This window comes from Patagioenas fasciata, chromosome 4, assembly GCF_037038585.1.
Source record: "Patagioenas fasciata isolate bPatFas1 chromosome 4, bPatFas1.hap1, whole genome shotgun sequence".
Taxonomy (NCBI): Eukaryota; Metazoa; Chordata; class Aves; order Columbiformes; family Columbidae; genus Patagioenas; species Patagioenas fasciata.
Genome location: NC_092523.1, coordinates 56,276,578 through 56,296,952, shown reverse-complemented (window position 1 = coordinate 56,296,952; position 20,375 = coordinate 56,276,578). Strand labels below are relative to the sequence as shown.

General features: G+C 45.2%; 1 protein-coding gene across 2 annotated transcripts in view; it reads left to right on the top strand.

Moving 5' to 3' along the window:
• SCD5 (stearoyl-CoA desaturase 5) overlaps positions 1-14,607 on the top strand; it is a 31,470-nt gene extending 16,863 nt beyond the window's left edge. The window contains exons 2-5 of one of the 2 annotated variants that reach the window (XM_065837117.2): positions 4,111-4,241; positions 8,764-8,969; positions 11,406-11,638; positions 12,885-14,607. In XM_065837117.2, the coding sequence (XP_065693189.1) occupies positions 4,111-4,241; positions 8,764-8,969; positions 11,406-11,638; positions 12,885-13,075 (761 nt within the window). In that variant the 3' untranslated portion in view covers positions 13,076-14,607. The remainder of the gene's footprint in view (positions 1-4,110; positions 4,242-8,763; positions 8,970-11,405; positions 11,639-12,884) is intronic. The other variant, XM_071807938.1, reaches the window with a different exon arrangement.
• Positions 14,608-20,375: the final 5,768 nt, after the last annotated feature.

The following is a 20,375-nucleotide window of genomic DNA, read 5'->3' as shown; positions in this document are numbered from 1 at the left end:
TTCAGTGGTGCCCAACAGGATGAGGGGCTTTGGGCACAGACTGAAGCACAGGAGGTTCCATCTAATCATGAGGAGAAAGTTCTTTCCTTTGAGGGTGCCAGAGCACTGGCACAGACTGCCCAGAGAGGTTGTGGAGTCTCATTCTCTGGAGACATTCTAAACCCACCTGGACACATTCCTGTGCCATCTGCTCTGGTGACCCTGCTTTAGCAGGTGAGTTGGACTAGATGATCTCCAGAGGTCCCTTCCAACCCCAGCCATTCTGTGATTCTGTGATTGTGGTGACCTGTGATCGTATATGAAGCCAATATATATGGATAGCACAGTTCAGGCTTCAGTCTATAGGTGAAGTTTGAAATGCTGCCTTGTGAGTGTGATATTTGCTTTAATAAGTCAGTCTGGTTGCAGAGTTAACTCACTAAAACATGTGGCGTAGTTATCTGGCTACTTGGGCAACTTCCTCTTTGCACATGAAGTACCTCACTGAATTAAAAAGAACTGTATCATTAACTGTTTGGATTCCAGGTTGTTTATTGGTACTTTTCTTTTGGTGTTTGTTGTTGTTTGTTTCGTTTTGTTTACCTTTTTCTGAGAGAACTGTGGTTTTTTATTCTTTATTACTTAGGAGACCTGTTTAGTTGCAGATCTAAGAGGGAGTTTTTAGAATAAGAGGAAACTGCTATTAACTGAGCTGCCTTGCTCTGTAAAGTATAATCCTCTTGTGTTTCACAGACATGTTCCCCACCCTCCAAAAATGTGCCAGATAGGTAAGTAGTGGCTCTGTTCTTATGTAGTCACGTTATTGTACATAACGTAAAATCAAATGGTTTGTAGTCTGATTTTGGTTTGAAATCATAATTTATTCTGTAAAGAAACCTTGAGACCTATCTTTTCACTGTAAATATTTGTCATCTTGGCTATTTATATGTTGGGAATTAGTGGCAAAGTAATATTTTCAGGCACCCTAATTCCTGTAGGAACCACAGAAATCTGTTATCACTATACAGTGCATTTCTGACAGGATTTGTTTCTGCTCTGGGCACCAAACTTGTGAGTGATTTTGTTTGCTTGTTTCTGGTGATGTTTCAGCCCTCAGGATTTATATTAGGAAAGTTCCTGCTGTGAGAATTCCTCCTCTGCAAAGTCGAAAAATAGGCATGTTGTGTGGGAATAAGCCCCAGCCGTTCTAGCTTGATCAGTTGGCGGGGGGGGCTGGCTGGCAAGTCCCTGGAGGGCTTAGACCCCAGGGCAGACCCCAGACGCCTAAAATACTGTTGTCCATTCTGCTGTGATGCTGCTGGTGTGGAGTGGACTGAATTAAAGGGTCTCTGTTAAGCTGAGCTGTGTAAGAGCTGAGTCATCAAGTTGCATAAATCCCGTATATTCAGTGCAGCTATTTCATGTGGTCTGTTACCTGCCATACAGCATCTTTCTTGCACTGGACACAAAAGTAAAGCAAAATCAACCTTAACGTTGCATATGTCTTGTTCTACCCACTTATCTTCTGGTTTTAAGCAATTGATCATTATTAAGATGGATGGATGCCTTGAGAAACATTTGGTCAGCTAAATTATCTGCTACTTTGAAGCAGGCAAAAAGCCCTCCCTTGTGCATTAAGCAAGTGAAGAGGCTACTGAAGACAGGGGATTTCAGTCCCTGTGACTAACATGTGGTTAACCAGTCCAAAAGCCCACAGACAATATGTTCTTGCGGTGATTCAGGGCTATAACCTTAATATTTTTATTTTAGCTGGATAATGTCAGTATTTTGTGTGTCACAGATCTGTTCCTGCAATTATGGTCATGTGAGCAATTTGGATTATTTAGCAATGTTTCTGCACAGCTCAATATCACATACAGAGAATGGCAAGGTAGGTATTCCCCAGTTTCACAGAAGTCCAAGTCCTTGCACTAAACAAGGCATGTGCAAGGATGGCAAGACTGCAGCAGAGACTGGAGCATGAGTTGTTGTGGTATTGGCATTTTTACTGATCTGAGAGCTGTGAAACAAAATCTTTAAATAATGGGCAGAGAGGATGCATGATTTTCAGTTCATTTCTGTACCTTTCCCCAGGAAAAGGCAGAAGTCTGAATTTGGCAACAGACTTCAGCTCACTAGATTTAACTGCACAGATGAGCCTTCTCTGGGAGTGACTTGGACATGGCAGCATGCTGAAAAAGAGAATTTTCTCCTCAGTGATGGTGTCCCAAGCAGGTTTTAGACATATGTCATCTTTACCAGGACCATTCTGACTCCATTTGTCTGTTGCATTTTATGGGAAAGGCTTTGGTTTTCTATGTGGGAGGTGACAGGAATTTGGGCCATGTACATAATGTGAAACAAGTTTGGGCAAACCTGTTTTTGATGGGTCCACCAGTAGAGTAGATAAAGTCCACTTACTCCTTCAGCCTGCAGGGGTGATGGTCAACACAAAATATGGTTGCCATTATTTTACCAAATATATTTCTGTCATACTTTCTCTTAGGTGCTGCAATTTCATGCGCTTTGAGTTAGGATTTGGTAGAGGGACACAGTAGACACCTGCCTACATATATGTAGTTTTGTTTTCCTTTTGCAAAGATAGGTGTTTTACATTAAATACTGGGAAAAGCTGATTGTCGATTCACTTTTAGCCACCACATGTTTAACAGGGTTCTCTACTGGACAGATTGTTGTGCGGGCACAGGCACAAATAAAAAAAATACCTTGTGAGGATAGGGTTTTCCCTTTTTGTTCCAGTAGCTCTATTTAGGTATTTGAAATAGGCTGTTTTAACCAAAACATGCCTGTGTATTTAGGGTGGCATGGAGCCCTGGCTGAACAGCCCATCACTTCAGACCATGTACACTCATTTGGGGTTGTCCTGTGATATTCTTTTTGTTTGAATCCACTCTTGTTTTAATTTCACACTTGTAAAATGAACCTATACTCTTTAGGCACATTATGAAAAATCAAAACCTATGGGAGGGAGATGTAAGAGTCTATATATCGTGACAGTTGGGTAGCTTGAATGTGAGTAGTTTAAGTGGTTGAGTTTATTTGAGATTTATATAATACTTTCTTGGTAGCTGTTCCCATTTTCCCTCCAGTCTCTCTCCAAAAGAAGGACCAGCTCTAATGCACTGTTCTTCCAACCGTTTCCCATGGTCTTCTCTCTTGTTGCGAGTCAAAACAACCCAGGCTATGGATTGTCCATCCCACAGAAATTCAAAAACACTAGAGGAAAAAAAAAACCAGCAAGAGCATCAAAGGAAAAGCAATCAGTGCACAGCTACGTAGCTCCAGCCAGCCATTTCCCTGCAAATGCAGGGGTGTTAGCTGGTGGGAGCATGCTGAAAGGAGAACTGGAGATGTACTGATGCTGCAGTTGTTGTCAGTAGGGCTGTTATTTTAAGCACGGGAGTACACTGCAGGATGCATGCGCATGGGCTGCATGTCCAGCCTGAAGCAAATGCCTGGAGTGAGGAACAGACCCACTCCCAGGCTGTGTTGGTCATCTGAAAAAAAAGTGCTCAAAACAAGTTTATGTGGCCAATTATTTAATTAAGGGAAGGAAAAGCAGTTCCTGAAACTGAGGGAGATGGTGGATACTGTGCTTCCTAGTGCATTTTTATTACTGAGTCATGAGCTGCTGAGGATAAGAAGGTTTTATTGTGGAAGCTCTGACACAGGTCTTATTTTCAGGGATGGGATGTGATGCTCTTAAACTAGCTGACAGATCTGGCTTGAGTAAAGACCCATCTGGAAGAGGCTGGTGATGTCCTCTTAGAAGAGTTGTTGCTGTTCTTCTGACATCAATGATGAACCTTTGCTCCACTGTACCAGCAAAGGCACACAGCATGAATATGTCACGACATGGGGCTTCTGTGGTGGTAAACTCTCCTGAACAATGGAATGGCTAAATGGGGAGGAGTGGGAGGTGGAACAACATGTCCCTGGGACTGTGGGGTGGGCTGAGAATGTCCTTTCCTGTCTGCACAGCCACATCTTCTGCCTGACCCTGCAGATGTGGGCAGACAGGGACAAGGATCATCTTTACGTCAAAGAAAGCAAAAATAATGGCAGCTGGCCCCTGGCACATCCTATGTTTTTTGGTTTTGTGTCTTTCAGCGTATTTCTGTTTCCTGATGACAGCCCTGGGCGTGACGGCAGGTGCGCATCGCCTGTGGAGCCACCGTTCCTACAAAGCCAAGCTGCCTTTGCGGATCTTTCTGGCTGCAGCTAACTCCATGGCTTTCCAGGTGGGGTTGCGGTTGCCTGTCCAGATTTTTGGCCTCCAGGCAGCTTTATCTCCTGTGCAGGGATCCCCTCAGCAATAGAAAAAAATAAATATTGCCAGAAAGATATTTTCTGATAAAACACTCCACTGGCTCAGGGGATGCAGCCCCTCTCTCCCCACCCATGTGACTGTGCATTAGATAGTCCAGGAGCAATGACTACTTAAGGACCAAGTCAAGCATGCCTGAATCAGGGGCTCGGCACCCCATCTATGGCACAGGTCAGGTCCCATGCTTCATGGGACAACATGGGAACTTTTGTAGGGGCCAGACTGATGCAAGTATTTCTGCGTAATCAAGTCTCTGTCAGTCCAGGTAGTTGGAGATTTTCACATGCCCAGAAAGGAGAGCAGAGATGCTTTCACGATCTTCATTTATCTCTGGTTTATGCAGTGTTTTTCATCAGTAAAATTCAAACAAATTTGCCAAGAAGCATGTTACTAGCTCTGTACTTACTCATAGGTAATCTTGGACCTCAAAAATATTTGTGTAGCACCCAGCTGGTGGTAGGAGTTAGCCCAGAACCAGGATCTTCTTGGTGTAAATTTGGTTTGGCTGTTCAAAAGAGAGATGTGAACCTGTATTAACATTAAACTTCTTGAGCTTGGCTGCTGTAACCCCTTGTGGCATTGAGTGTGTTCTGCCTTGAGTTTTCAGCTTTTTCGCTTCAGTCCGATTTGTTGACATCTTGTTCATGTACCTTGACAGAGGAAGAGTATAGTCCCTTTATCCATTTTTGTACTGTTTGTACTATTCATTTATCATCTTTGATTTTTCTTTTTTTTAAGTTGGAGAGAATTAATCTCATTAGTCCCTCTTGACATTATAAAGTGCACAATGCTTTTGTATGAATATGGGAATGTGTCCGATTTGACCATAACACTCCTTTATTCTGAGCCATATTCCAGCTGCTTTGTGCTGCTCAATTACTTGCAGAACTTCACAGTCCCTTTGCTCAGTGTGTGAAACAACTGTTTTGAGAACCCTCAGGTACTGTTCTCCTGTTTCTCCAGCTGATCTTATCTTTCATATGTAATTCAAATGAATGCGTGGAGCTGGGTTGTAGTGACCCTACACATTGGGATTTCATTGCGTTCTGCTCCCCTGTTGCTCTGGATTTCACTGTCAGCTGTGTTGGCCTCATCATTGCTTTTGGCTGAGGACACTGTGATTCTAAGGCAGGGAAGTACTTCAAAGAAGTGGCTTCAAGCCACCTTTATGCCCTTTGTACTGGAAGGAAAGCAAAAGGCTAAATCACCCACTCTGAGCTGTCTGAAGCCTGCTGCTATTAATACTTACCAATACATCCACTGCCTGCTGAAGGCAGGCACCGCCACAACCAAGCCTGGAATGTTTTTTCAGGTCCATCTTATTCACGCTGACTTTGGGAGGAGGAGGTAGCCTTGGAGATACCGCCGGCATCCCTGGATACTGCCTTCCTCAGTATTCCACCTTCTTTAAGGACAGGGGAGACTCTGCTGAACAGTTTTAGCTGCTGCATGGCTGTGACCTGCTGTTCTTCCTTTGAAATGCCATCAGTTCCAGCCATTTTTGACCTGTTGCCTGATGTGTTGTTTATGATGGGAGCACACTGAGCTGTGTTTCTTCTCTCCATCTAGAGTAAAGCTCTCACAATTTTGAAAGACTTTGTGCTTCTTGCTGTTACATGCCTGTTTCAGAAATAGGTAATGCCTGGCTTATGTCTGGTGTCTCCCCTGCTAATTCCTGTTGTACTGGTGCTCATGGCGATCTTTGTGACACAAGCCATGTCCTTTGCCTGAGGTTGTGGTGTGAGCGTTTGCTACAGAGGTTGTTTGGAAATTTGTGTCAGTACATTGAGGGTGTTACACACCCTGATTTGTAGCCACCTTTCAGTTTGCAGGTTTATTAAGGGACCTGCTAGTGAAACCTCATGTCTGTATCACTGTCACAACATGATGCTGTCATGTTCTACTTGGAAGGGATTTTACTCCTGATTTTACCTGAAACTTGACCAAGAGTGATGAGTTCCTGAAAAATGGTTGCTATGTAGATGGTTGGAGCATATTTAGAATCGGCATATTAAGAATTAGTTTGGGTTGGAAGGGACCTTCAAAGCTCATCTGGTCCAACCCCCTGCCATGATCAGGGACATCTTCAACCAGATCAGGTTGCTCAGAGCCCCGTCCAGCCTGGCCTGGGATGTCTCCAGGGACGGGGCATCCACCACCTCTCTGAGCAACCTGGGCCAATGTTTCGCTACCTTCAGTGTGAAACAATTCTTCCTCATGTCTAGTCTGATGTTCCAGTTCTTGGTGTATTTATTGCCAACAGTTCTGGCCTCTGGCCTATATTTCCTCTTAGCTTTCGTGGTTTTTAATTAGATGCAATTCAATTGTTTCACAGCTTCCTCTTTCATCTGGGGAATCATTGTTTTTGCCAGCCCTGCAGGTGTTTGCTGTGATATGAAATGCCAAGTTAATTTCTCACAGTATCATTGCTTTGACCTGCTTATCTGCTGTCCTGCAAACGCTTTTACCAAGTGCTCTTGCAACATTTGTTGATCGACAGTCTCTCTTGAAAAAATATTTCTGATTAAGAAAGAGGACCTTTCCTAGGTGTGCTTCTTGCATAACCCTGGTTTGCTTTTAAATTACTTAATCTTGGCATTTCCTGTCTTCTGGATATTCCTGCTGAAGCCACTTGAAGTAGTGTAGAGGCTTTCATTCCCTTTGATTCCTCTGCAAGAAAAACATAACATAGCAGCAAGGTAAACATCTCCTTTGTTCTCACTGAGGAATTTGGTAACTTCCTTTGCTTCACTCTGTTTACGTTGTTCTCTTGTGCAATTAAGGTGTGACTTACCAGAGCGCTGATAAAGGGACTGATCTTTTCAGTGGGGCCTCCTCTCAATGGCTTAGTTCAGTCAGTGCTGCACAAAATTGTTCCCTTGTCCCCTCCCAGTCCCAGCATCACTGTGGCCATGGCATGACAACGTACAGAGCTGAGCACACCTGACTGCAATGGAGCTGAGATCTTTATTGGGCTTTTGTTCTCTGTTTGTCCCTTGTGGGCTCTTGCAGACAGAGAATGAACTTTTTCTCACAAAATGTGGACATACGCAGTTGTCAGGAGGCTGGGCTGACCATGTCCTGCAGTGTTTTGTCTGCCGTGATGGCGGCTGCACTTCCGTTACTTCACAGACACCACAAATGTTTCGCTAGGTTCTGCTGGGAGCAAAGCTGCTGTGCTTGGTGGCTGTTGGTACTACTGCTGTTCCTAAAAGTAACCCAAGCCCTTTAGATATTATTGCTGCTTGGCTACCTCCCCGGCTGTCCAAAGATGAGAAAAGCAGAGGAAAGCACACTCCACTAAGACTTCCCTAATTAAAGTTTATGCTGTTGTGGATCTTAGTGTTAAATAACATTTCAATGTTTCAGTGCTAGCAATGGGCAATTCAGTGCATAAATGAGTGTGTGGCCTGAGTTTTGCAGGTGTCATACACCCCACCGATTTAGTCCAATAGCCAGTGCGTCCTGCAAAGCAAACTGGGAGGCTGAAATACTTTCGTCTGAGTAAACTTGGAAAATCTTGCTTTACAGATCCAAGTTCTGAAATAGTGTTCCAGCCTTTCCTCCCTGCAGTCTACATAATCCCATTTACAGCCATAAGGCATTTCAGTGACCCGTATCTGCTGACGGCTCGAGCAGAGATAGGACTGAACTTACTTTATATCTGATCTGCATCCAATGCTGAGCTGATGTTATGGCTGTAAGTAATTTATTCCAGCCTGGCTGCAAATACAAGACTTGATTTCCTATAAAACAGTTACATCTCCTTTGATATATCAATCTCATGCTCTTGTACACATTCCTCCAGACAGAGCAATAATCTAAACAGAGGTGCTGGTTTTACTGTGGAAGATGGGTCCCTCTAAAAGGCTGAGAACATTCAGCCTCTGTTCAGCTTAGGAAAAGGCATGTGGAGGGTTCCACAAGCTCGTCCCATTTTCAGTGCTGCATTTGTCCCTTGATGGTGTCAGTGGTAACCAGCTGTGACCACCTTAGAGAAAGGATGCCAGAACTGAGAGCACAGTAGTGCTCTGAAAATAAATATGCAGGGTCATAAAATAACAGGTGTAAACATGTACATACCTGGCTTCTCCAGCCCAGTGTCTGTCCTCGGACAGGGAACATCCAGGGAGGACACAGGGCCAGGGCAAACTGATGATGATAATTCCTAAGAGGCTGTTGACTTCCAGCCATCTGCAGCTCCAGGACATGTCCACTCTATGGTCACCGGTTCCCAGAGTGTGTCCCATTCTGTGTGGGCACTGACAGGAGTGGTGGGATGGGCTGGCTGGCTGCAAAACCAGGCTCCCTCAAGATGTCTTTCGTCAATAACCTTTTATGATGAGCACCAGTGAGGGACTTATTGCTTGTGTGGGGAAGGAGCTGGAGGTGGTACTGCTGGAGGCTTCTCTCACCTGGCCCTGCTTTCTGTGCAGAACGACATCTACGAGTGGAGCCGAGACCACCGTGTGCACCACAAGTACTCTGAGACGGATGCAGACCCACACAATGCCCGGCGCGGCTTCTTCTTCTCCCACATCGGCTGGCTCTTTGTGCGCAAGCACCGGGACGTCATAGAGAAGGGGAGAAAACTGGATTTCACTGACCTGCTGGATGACCCTGTCGTCAGGTTCCAAAGAAAGTAAGTGGGGAGCACTTGGCCCTTGTGGGAGGCAGGGTGGAGAGGTCCCTCTGCCTGGCTGTCTACTTGTGGCTCACTTCTTGAATTTATTTTCCCTTTTTTTCCTTATTTTTCCTCCCCCAAGATATTCCTGCCACTCTGATGGCAGGCACTGGGACTACCATCCCTCCGACCCCCGTTATTGCTATGTGGCTGATGTTTACTGGCTGTCCTTGCAGGCTGCACAAGCAACAAGCCCTCTTCTTGTCCCTCTGCTTTTCCAAAAAGCCAGAGCTGGCTGTAAAAGCAGCCACAGGAGAAGTTGCTGGGATCTTGGTCCTTCTCCTTTGATGGAGCAAAGGCTGTAATCACTCACTGCCTTCGTGAAGAAGTTCATGTTTCACTCTGCAAACTCATCTCTGGCACCCATGGGCCAGCACAAACCAAGTGCTGTGTCATTTTTCACAGCCTTAATCATCTCCCTTGAGAATTAGCACAGACCTAGTTCAGTTTGCTGTGCACTTTGTGAGAGGTGGGTATGGAGGAGCATATGAGTACCTGTATTATATGCACAAATTGCAGAATCTCTCTGCCTTGCAAGCATTTGGTTCAGGTACTTCAGCAAACCACAGAAGCTCATTTCTGAGTGCTTTATGGATGAGGGCAACAGTCAGTTGAGTCCAGAAATCAGTTTATTTTGTGTTAGAGAAATCCATGGACTAGCAGAATTAACCCTGCATCAGAAGAGCTCCAGGAGTGAGGAATTCCCAACCCTCCACATATTGTTGCTTTTACTGGCTCCTCAGTTGACAGCATGTGTTTGCAAAAGCTGCTTTGCAGTTTGCTGCAGCTCTTCTTGGCAGTGTTATTAGCTTTTGCAAGACAACAGCATTCCATGAGAAGCAGGCTCTGCTGCTTTGGTTATGCTGCACATGTTGTGTAGTGATGAAGTATGTTTTCTGCAAGGAAGTTAAATCTTAGCAAGTGTCTCTATTCTGGATTTTAATTTAAGACTTTGGAGTTTGCCTTCCCTTATTTGGGAAGAAAAATTCAGGTTTCCCCTTTATAGAATGTTCAAGTGTTGGGTTTTTTTCAACAGCGTGCAAAACCTGACAGGTCAGATCAGTAAGAATCATAATGAACCTTGCTTCTCTGTCATATTTTGTTTTAAGGCCGAATTGTTCGCTTTGCTGAATTTAAAGGTGCTGGTGAGCTGTGAATGAGGTACTGCTCAGCCTGCAGTTTAAAACCACATCACTTCAGCTGAAAGCTCAATACTGCTCCAGTAAAATTGGCCCTCTGTGAATAATGGAGCAAATAATCCTGCATGCAATGTGAGACACTGAGGGCTGAAGTGTCTTCAAGACAGAGTTTTCGTGTGGTGGAAGCAATGCTGTTCTCCAAGCATGTATTGAGGCGTTGGTTCCCCTGAACTCTGGGTAAGGAGATTTCTTATCGCAGGGTGGATGTTTCAGTCAAAGTAAGACAGCGGAAACGTAGTTGGGTGCTTGTTCAGATGAAAGATCTTGTGTCTTCATTAAAGACTTAAGTCTGGACTTCTTGCATCTTACAAAATGGCTTTAATTGGTGCCTGATGAGGTGTTTTCATATTCTGTTTTCTTCTTCTGAAGCAAGAGAGGCTTTGAACTTTGAAGTATTTTCTGGACTGGAAAATATTTTTCTTAGCCAGCTCTGCTTAAATCCTGGGCTTGAACTGATGAGGTTTGCAAACCTTATCCATGGCCGTGTTCAAAAGTCAATCAGATCAGTGGGAATTTATATTTATCTTTGGTAGAGGAAAGAACGGGGACTGTTTCCTTTGGAGAGCCTTGGCTTAGGTAAGTGAAGGTAGAGTTCTGTGAGAAAGCTGAGGAGGTGCTGTCTTTTCACCATGGTCGGTGTTACTGGAGAGCTGCAGGTCTCCTTCTGGATCCCAGCATGGCAGGCATAACCTCAAAAAAACAACCTTCAAAGCTCATCTCATCCAGCCCCCTGCCATGAGCAGGGACTTCTTCACCTAGATCAGGTTGCTTAGAGCCCCATCCAGCCTGGCCTTGAATGTCTCTAGGGATGGGATGTCCACCACCTCTCTGGGCAACCTGGGCCCCCTCATTGTAAAAACATTTCTTCCTCATGTGTAGCCTGAATCTCCCCTCTTTTAGTTTAAAACCATCACCCCTTGTCCTATCATGACAGACCCTGCTAAAAAGTCTGTCTCCATCTTTCTTATAGGCCCTTTTTAAGTACTGAAAGGCTGCCATAAGGTCTCCCTGGAGACATCCCTGTAGACCTCCCATCAACTATAAGGCATCCTTCTGCTGATGCCTGAGAGATGATGAGGCCAGCCCAGGTTGTCAGGAGTTTCTGGCAGAGCTGTGTCTCCAGAGATCCATCCTCTCTTTCCCCCCTGGCTGTTATTCCCACTGGGGTAATGGTGTCCTTCTTTTTTCCCTGCAGGTATTACAAGAGTTCGGTCGTGCTGATGTGCTTTGTGATCCCTACTGTTGTGCCATGGTACCTCTGGGGCGAGAGTCTGTGGAACGCCTACTTCCTTGCCTCCATCCTACGGTACACCATCTCCCTTAATGTCACCTGGCTTGTCAACAGCGCTGCCCACATGTATGGCAACCGCCCTTATGACAAGTACATCAACCCCAGGCAGAACACCTTTGTAACTCTGGGAGCCATTGGTAAGTGCTGTAGCCCTGGGTAGAGCTTTTGCAAAGCTCAGAGCGAAATCCCATCCTGTTTCACCAGTACAGGTGAGGGGTGGACCTGCTGGAAAGCAGCATTGCAGAGAAGGACGTGGAAGTCCTGGTGGACAACAGGCTGACCATGAGTCAGCGATGTGCCCTTGTGGCCAAGAGGGCCAACGGTATCTTGGGGTGCATTAGAAAAAGTGTGAGCAGCAGGTTGAGCAAGCTTGTCCTCCCCCTCTACTCTGCTCTGGTGAGGCCACATCTGGAGTACTGTGTCCAGTTCTGGGCTCCCCAGTTTAAGAAGACGAGGAATTACTGGAGGGAGTCCAGCAGAGAGCTGCAAAGATGACGGGCCTAGAGCATCTTTCTGATGAGGAGAGACTGAGAGAGCTGGGTCTGTTCAGCCTGGAGAAGAGAAGGCTGAGAGAGGATCTCATCAGTGTTTATAAATATCTCAAGGGTGGGTGTTAAGAGGATGGACTAGACTCCTTTCAGTGGTGCCCAGCAATAGGATGAGGGGCAGTGGGCACAGACTGAAGCACAGGAGGTTCCATCTAAACATGAGGAGAAAGTTCTTTCCTTTGAGGGTGCCAGAGTACTGGAACAGGCTGCCCAGAGAGGTTGTGGAGTCTCCTTCTCTGGAGACCATTCTAAACCCACCTGGACACATCCCTGTGCCATCTGCTCTGGTGACCCTGCTTTAGCAGGTGAGTTGGACTAGATGATCTCCAGAGGTCCCTTCCAACCCCAGCCATTCTGTGATTCTGTGATTCACCCTGGTTGGGCTTTGGGCATCTGCAGTTGGCCACCGCTTGAAGCAAGGGCTTGGAGGAGGCTGGAGCCTGTGTGTCCTAGAGGAAGGCTCCCTTATTCTACTGATGTTGCCCACAATGAAATAATGCCATGTAGTCTCTGGGCAAAGATGTGTTAATGGTAGCAATCCTCTCTGCATTGCCTGGGGACAGTGCAGCAGACATGATTCTGCTTGTTACTGGGTTGTGTGTCTCCTCTCTTGAAGCACTTATGGTGGTCCCAATAGAGGTGAGATGTGCCCCTTCCTACTGGGCAGGAAAGCCCAAACCACTGGGATGGAGTCCTCTGTGAGTCTGCCCCAGAGGTCTCCCACAGTCAGAGGTGAACCATAACCTGTTCTGGCGTTGGAATATCCCACCCGAGCATGTTCTTAAGTTCATAAACATGCTGGACATGTGATCTTCAAAATCTCTCTGTTTTCCAGGTGAGGGTTTCCACAACTACCACCACACCTTCCCATTCGACTACTCAGCCAGTGAGCTGGGCCTGAAGTTCAACCCTACCACCTGGTTCATTGACTTCATGTTTTGGTTGGGGTTGGTCACTGACCGCAAACAGGCTCCGAAGGAAATGATCCAGGCTCGCAAGGAAAGGACTGGAGATGGCAGCGCTTGAGAAGCAACGCTTGGCCGTGACAGCGCTGTCCTACACGTGGGTGGGTGGGTGTGTGCCCACTCCCATGCCTGTGGTGGATTTCTTTTCCTCTGGGTAAAATTAGATTTTTTTTTTTTGTTATTTTGGTTTTCTTCCAGATCAGTTGGGCCAAATTAATTCCCCAGGAACAGATTCGGCCCCAGATTTTTTTCTTTTCTTTATTAGCTGTCTTATGTCTAAGCTTCAGACTATTAAGTGTAAAAATGTTATTATTTAATATTAGAGTTAAACAGGAGAGAGATTTGATTTTTAGTCTTTGTAGTTCATGTCTGAGATACATTGTAATTTGCTTATTCATGGTAAATCTGGCAGGTTGGAGGAGCTAACTATCCTTTCCAAGTGCGGTTACCAGAGATTTTTGTTTCTACTATTAATGAAACATGCTTTCAAGATGTGTATGTCAGAGGGGATGGAGCAGAGCCCAGTGTGCTGTTTCAACCACAGACTAATAGAAAGGAGCAGTAACAGCACCAAGGAAAAACAGGATGTCCAAGGGCAAAAAAATCAGCCTAAATTTAGTTAGACATTAGTTTAAAAATCTGCTTTTTTTCTTTTTGTTAGCCCTGTTAGCCAGCCTGTTGCGCTGCTGTCTTTGCTAAATATGAAAACCGATTGTTGATGAGCAGACTTTTGTGTTGAAGATTAGTCTCTATACAGGCCAAAATACCAACTGATGCTATGTTAAGATGATTCCTTTGTTGTTGCATATACATTGTAGTTTGTAAAGGTATAGAGCTCGACAATGTCTTAAGCCAAATACAGCTTCGGTTTCAATGTTTGGAGACCTAAGTTATATTCTAATCAGTCATGGCCATCCATGCATGCATATTCTAGCTCCTGTTGCACAAGAGGCCTCTTAATTTCTTTTTCTGCCTTTGACTAGTGGGTCTTAGGAAATAGACCTTTATCTAAGTCAGTCTCTCTACTAATATTTCAGCTGCATGCAACATCCATTGGTTTCTGAGCAAAATATAAAGACAGTTATGTAGCTTCTGAATTTAACAGTTGCCTTGTTTAAAAAAAAAAAAAAGAAAAAAAAGAAAAAAAAAAGAAAAAAAATATTAAAAAAAAAGGCATGTGGAATTAATGGGACATATAGCCCTTTGTGTTAGATGTTAGCCAGTGCAGGAGAAAGGCTTTGTACTGTCAGCACTGGAGCACTTTTGGAGATAGAGGGCGTGAGTTTCATTTATAAAGAAGGTCACCGCCTTGCTCCCAAGAGAGAGAGTGCCTGTTTCCCAGCTGTGCGGCCCTGGGCAAGGCAGCGATCTCAAGATAACTGAGACTCAAGCCCAGCTATTTTCAGGAAAGATGTACAACTGAAAAAAAAAAAGTTTTCTTTGTTCTGTTTCTTTTTCTTTTTCAATGATGCCATATAATATAAGAGCGTTGTCTTTATTCTGTATTTCATCCAGCAGGTGTTCTAACAGTGTTACTTTGCCATTAATGATGTGTAAACTCTTGAGTGATTTACAATAAACAGTTATGAGTTAGACTGGCTGCTGTGTTTCATTTTGAAACATCTCCAAAAGCCAAGGGCTTTGTGCATCACGCATCAGAAGTACAGCAGTGTTTTGCTTTCCCTTTCCAGCTATTCATTCAGGGCAGTGTCTCCACAATACACGGCATTTCTACTTTCCTCATCAGTGGAAGGAGGAGTGTTGTCAAACGGAAGGGCACCCAGAGATTTGATGACTTTGGGCTTAGTGGCCAAGCTGATAAAGAGGGAAAAAAATAATAAAGCTGCCATAAGCTTGAAAGGTGACAGTGGCAAGTTCCTGCATGTGAAAATCCCACTTCAATAGCAAAATAGCAGCCCAATGTGACTGCAGGACAACTCTTTGACCAAAAATATTATGCATTTTGTTTAGACTTTACTGTTAAGCTCTCCTTTTTTCTGTTGAGATGTGCCTGAAGACTTGGATGTGCCCAAAGTTGTGTTTTGATGTGCATTCATCTGGAGTCAAGCTGTTTGACGGACATAGGAATTACACACGCGTGGGTAGGAGACACCCCCTTGACCCGCTATGGTGTCTGCAGGAGGGGGTGGAAATGGGATCCCAGAGCTGGGACCTTCCCAACCTGCTGGTTGGAAAGAAAGAGCTGTTGCTTCCTTCTCAATGTGGGAGGTTGGAGAGTGCAAATATCACTGGGAACTTTAAAATGGTGTGGTGAATGTGTTTGGACTGGACTTCTGAGCATAGAAACAAAGCTGGGAAGACGCGAAATGCCTGATTTTACTGGTGCTCCCATCATTTCATTTGTGCAATTTCCTGGCTGGAGAACTGCGGTGGATGTGCTTTACAGGAACTTTATACACATCTTCCTGTTGAACTTTAGCATACTTTAGATAATTTCTTTTTTTTTTTTCTTTTGTGCTGCTATTACTTGGACTTCCTTAAGCTGATTCTTGTCAAGTAGATAGTGAAAGAAGAATAATTGGCCCTGCAAAGAGGTATATGCTGTTCTGAACCTCTGTGACTACCTGAAACTACAACAAACTACAACAGTTTTGTTTTCTTTCCCTTACAGGTATAAGATTTCAGTAGCGACACCAGTTCCAGTGGGATTCAGAGATCTGACATTTTGAAACCATTGGCAAGTTACCCATGGTTTTGAAACACTGAAAATAAGTATCACAGTATCACAGTATCACAGTATGTTTGGGATTGGAAGGGACCTCAAAAGATCATCTAGTCCAATCCCCCTGCTGGAGCAGGAACACCTAGGTGAGGTCGCACAGGAATGTGTCCAGGTGGGCTTTGAATGTCTCCAGGGAAGGAGACTCCACAACCTCCCTGGGTAGCCTGTTCCAGTGCTCTGTTACCCTCACTGAGAAGAAGTTCTTTCTCAAATTTAAGTGGAACCTCTTGTGTTCCAGCTTGATCCCATTGCCCCTTGTCCTATCATTGTTTGCCACTGAGAAGAGCCTGACTCCATCCTCATGGCACTCACCCTTTATATATTTATAAACATTAATAAGGTCACCCCTCAGTCTCCTCCAAACTAAAGAGCCCCAGCTCCCTCAGCCTTTCTTCATAAGGGAGATGCTCCACTCCCTTAATCATCTTTGTTGCCCTACGCTGGAGTAAAGTAACATCATCCAGAAAAGGCAAAGCTCCTCCATGTCTTACCTTGGAGCTTATACTACCTGAATTCCTGTTTCTGTACATTAACTTTTCCATGTGGTGGAGTTGATGGAAAAAATGCCAGGAAAAAATTTGCAGGAAAAATAAAGTTTTTAAGAGAATTCCTTACATTTTGATAAAACAAGGAATACCTTTATGCATTTCCATTTCTGCTTATTTGTTTTAATTTCGTATGTGTGTGTTTGTTTTGATATTGGGGGGTTGTGTGTGTTTGTTTTGATTTTTTGCTTTGTTTTATAAAAAAACTTTTGGCCATGTTCTCTAGCGTGGTCTTCCCTTTCTCATGAAGATGTCAGGTCTCTGGGAGGCAAGAAGGCCCCCAGCTGCCCCTCAGGACAGCTGCTGCATCCACCCACAGCTCCATGCAGCAATGCAGGGAAGTCGTGGAGCCTCCACCGGGTGAGTGCAGTCGTTTCTGTGGACTTGGGCACCTCTTCTGCTGATCTGGTAGTCAAGGACCAAGTTAGTGCATTCTCAGCAGCACGAAAGTGTTTGGGGGCTAGTGGTCAATGGGTGACTGGGACTCGGTGTGAAAACTAAAGGAGGATTTCAGCTGTGACTTACATTGTGTGCTCGGATTTGCAAATATGGATGAAACTCTGTCAGGGCCTCATAGAAACACGATACAGAACGTTAGCATGCTGGGGACTGGGGGGGGGAAGAGTATGTGGTCAGCCCTGGGCTGGTTGCCATATTCCCAAGATCATTTAAAATACGTAGCCAACATATATATACCTCTATAGAATTATAGAATGGTTTGGTTTGGAAGGGACCTTAAAGATCATTTAGTTCCAGCCCCCCTGCCATGGGCAGGGACACTTTCCACTGGACCAGGTTGCTCAAAGCCCTATCCAACCTGTCCTTGAACACTCCCAAGGATGGGGCATCCACAGCTTCTCTGGGCAGCCTGTTCACCACCCTCATGGGGAAGAATTTCTTCCTTATGTCTAATCTAAATCTACACTCTTTCAGTTTAAAGCCTGGAGAAAGTGGGGGATTGCTGGGGGGGGGCGCATGCAGGGATGTGCAAGAGCCTGTTTGGGGCAGTGGGGGCAAATTTCTGCCTGCTCAATCCAGTATCTCTGCTGTTCCCTTGTAACCCTGGATGATGTCTGCATCCCTATCTCTATCCACAGCTTGCAAATGCAAGGCGAGTGCCAGCCCCTGGCTGGCACTGATAATTTTTTCAGGCCCAGAAATCAGTAGCTAGAACACAGTTTTCTGAAAACAAGACCAGCAGATGGAAAATGTGGTCTGAGTTTAGGTATCCCATTGAGTGGGTGAGGTGGGAGGCTCCCAGAAAAAAAAAAAAAAAGCTCTCTGTAGGGTTTCCTGCATCTATACGAGGCCATACTAAGCTGGAAACATGGTGATGGGCCTAGGGGCTGTGGTCAGCTGATTCCTGGTCTATTTGCAGCTGAAAGGGCTCTTGGTTTGGAGAGATTTTTGACACTTCATGATGTATCAGCTCCCAGACTGGGGCCAGGAAGGCATGGCCAGACTGGACCCGTATTACCTTGATATTTTTGCTCCTGGACTATTTTGTAGCTGTACCCTTATGCAGAAGGGGTCTCACAGTGACTTACAAGGTTCCTTTTCAACACCTTCTGGGGCATTTCTAGGAATCAAGATACCATTTCCCTTAAGATCTTCTTTTAAAGGAAGAATGAAAAGAAAAACTGAAAGCAGAGCCCAGCAGGAAAAATGGCATTTGTTAACATGTGCCCACATGCCCCAGATCCTGCAGTGGCTCTGGCTCAGTGGTTGCCAGCCCCAGCACTGAAACCTCTGCCATTCAGGGGCTAGACATGGGGGAAGAGGGGTAAAATTAAAATAAAAAAACCCTAGCAAAGCACTGGGTTTGTGGAGGAGCCAGAAGTACCCTTGCACCTGCAAAGCTGCCCACCAGATGGTTTGGAAGCTTTTGCTATTTAAATCACCCCCACACACATGAGGTGCATTGTGTTTACTGAGTGTATCCCCTGCTGTCCTGCCTCTTGGAGAGTTAGACTCTGATTTAGGCTTTTTCTGAGAAAATGATAGCAGAATTGCCACCCTGGTTTTGCAAGTCTGCAGCCAGCTGACCTTGGCGAGCCTGTCCTGGGGCTCTGTGCCCAGGCTACCACCATGCCTGTCCTGTCCTGCTGGCTTTGGTGCAGCCGCAGCAGGTCCTGGGGAGGTGAAAGGTTTGCAGCCTCAAGCCATGGGCTGTGGCCAAGCTGGGGTTAAAGACAACAGGGCAGGGAGCAAAGATATGGCGCCAGATCACATCAAGGTGAGGCCCTGCTCAATACCAGATGCATTCTGTAAAGATAAATCTGCCACCCCAGAAAAGCAGATGAGCAATGAAGCCTGTAAGCAGGATCAAAACCCAAAACCAAACCAAAACCCAACCCCTTTTGTGGGCCTTGGAAGGTGCCTGAGTGATACAGTGCCTGCCATCTCTATATGGTAATGCCTAACCCCAATATTAACTGGGAGCACTAAGTTTTCCTGGCTGACATAATTCTCCTAGCATTTATAGAATAATAACAGGAAATAATTATTTTACTACATTTCATTATTAAAAAAAAACCTTGTATTTTTTACAGCATATTTTCTGCTTCATAGAGTACCATCCTCCTGACAGATCGGAACAAGCACCCGTTGGGGTCAGGGCACACCAGCTGCAACTCTCACCCGCATACACCAGCACTTACAGGTTTTCTCCCCCAAGTTCAGACTCTGTCTTGCAGACGACTCCTGTTTATACCATGTATTTGCTATCACAGCAGTAATTTTTTTGGCTTCTTTTTTTATGGATACAAAAAAAAAGGGTGTCTGTTTTCTCCGTTTTCCCTTCCTACCATTTATTAATAAATGGTTCCACTTTCTTGCAGCAAGCTGGAGTGTGTCACTTCCATTTGCCACTCCAGTCCTAAATCCAGGTGAATTTTTCTCAGTTAGCATGTGGCTGAGCTGGGGAGAGGGAGCACTTCATCATTAGGACATTGAAATACTAGAGAGAGTTCAGAGAAGGGTGACAAAGCTGGTGAGGGGTCTGGAGCACAAGTCTGATGAGGAGCAGCTGAGGGAGCTGGGACTGTTCAGCCTGGAGAAAAGGAGGCTGAGGGGAGACCTTATTGCTGTCTACAACTACCTGAAAGGAGGTTGTAGCATGGAGGGTGTTGGTCTCTTCTGCCAAGTAGCAAGTGATAGGACAAGAGGAAATGGCCTCAAGTTGTGCCAGGGGAGGTTCAGATTGGATGTTAGGAAAAAGTTCTTCATGGAAAGGGTTGTCAGGTATTGGAACAGGCTGCCCAGGGAAGTGGTGGAGTCACCATCCCTGGAGGGGTCTTAAAAGGCGATTAGACAAGGCTCTTAGGGACATGGTTTAATGCTAGATTTAGGTTAGGTTGTGGTTGGACTTGATGATCCTGAGTGTTTCATCCAACTGAAATGATTCTGTGATTCTATGATCTTGGAGAGATCTGGGGATATTTCTTAGGGTGAGAGAGAGAGCTTTGCAGGTGACTGCCCCTCCAGCAAATCTTGAGCATTCCTGTTAATGCCAAGCCAAGGGTGTGCTTGCTGAGACTGCGTCTGTTTAGCAGTAGGGCATTTGGAGAAATGAAATCTATCAAAATATTTTAAAAGCTGGATGAAGGAACAGATGGCTTTGGTGGGAGATGATCTGGCTAATGAAATGAGGGTTAACACTTAAACTGAGAAACCGTTGCTTAGGTACTTTATTTAGGCCATGTATTGGGGAGTGGAGCAGCTCCACCTGCGGCTGCTGAACGGTCCCTGGCCCCTTCCCCATCACTCCCATGTCTGGGCGAGTGACTTTTCTTGCCAGGCCTCATCCCTGCTTTGGGGTGGTAAGGAATGGGACAGGAAAACCAGGTGATAAATCTATTTTCAGAACACACATATTTTCCAGGAATGAAAACAAACTCAAAGCATTCCCTTTCCCTCCTTCCTCACCTCTATTTACCACTTCCTGCCCTCCCCCCGCCCCCCTGCCAAAAAAAAAAAATAGCCCAGCAATACAGTAGCTAATCTGCAGTGGTAAAATCACCTCTGGGAGAAATGCAATTAGAGGGGAATAGGGTTGCTTTGTTTCATCCTGA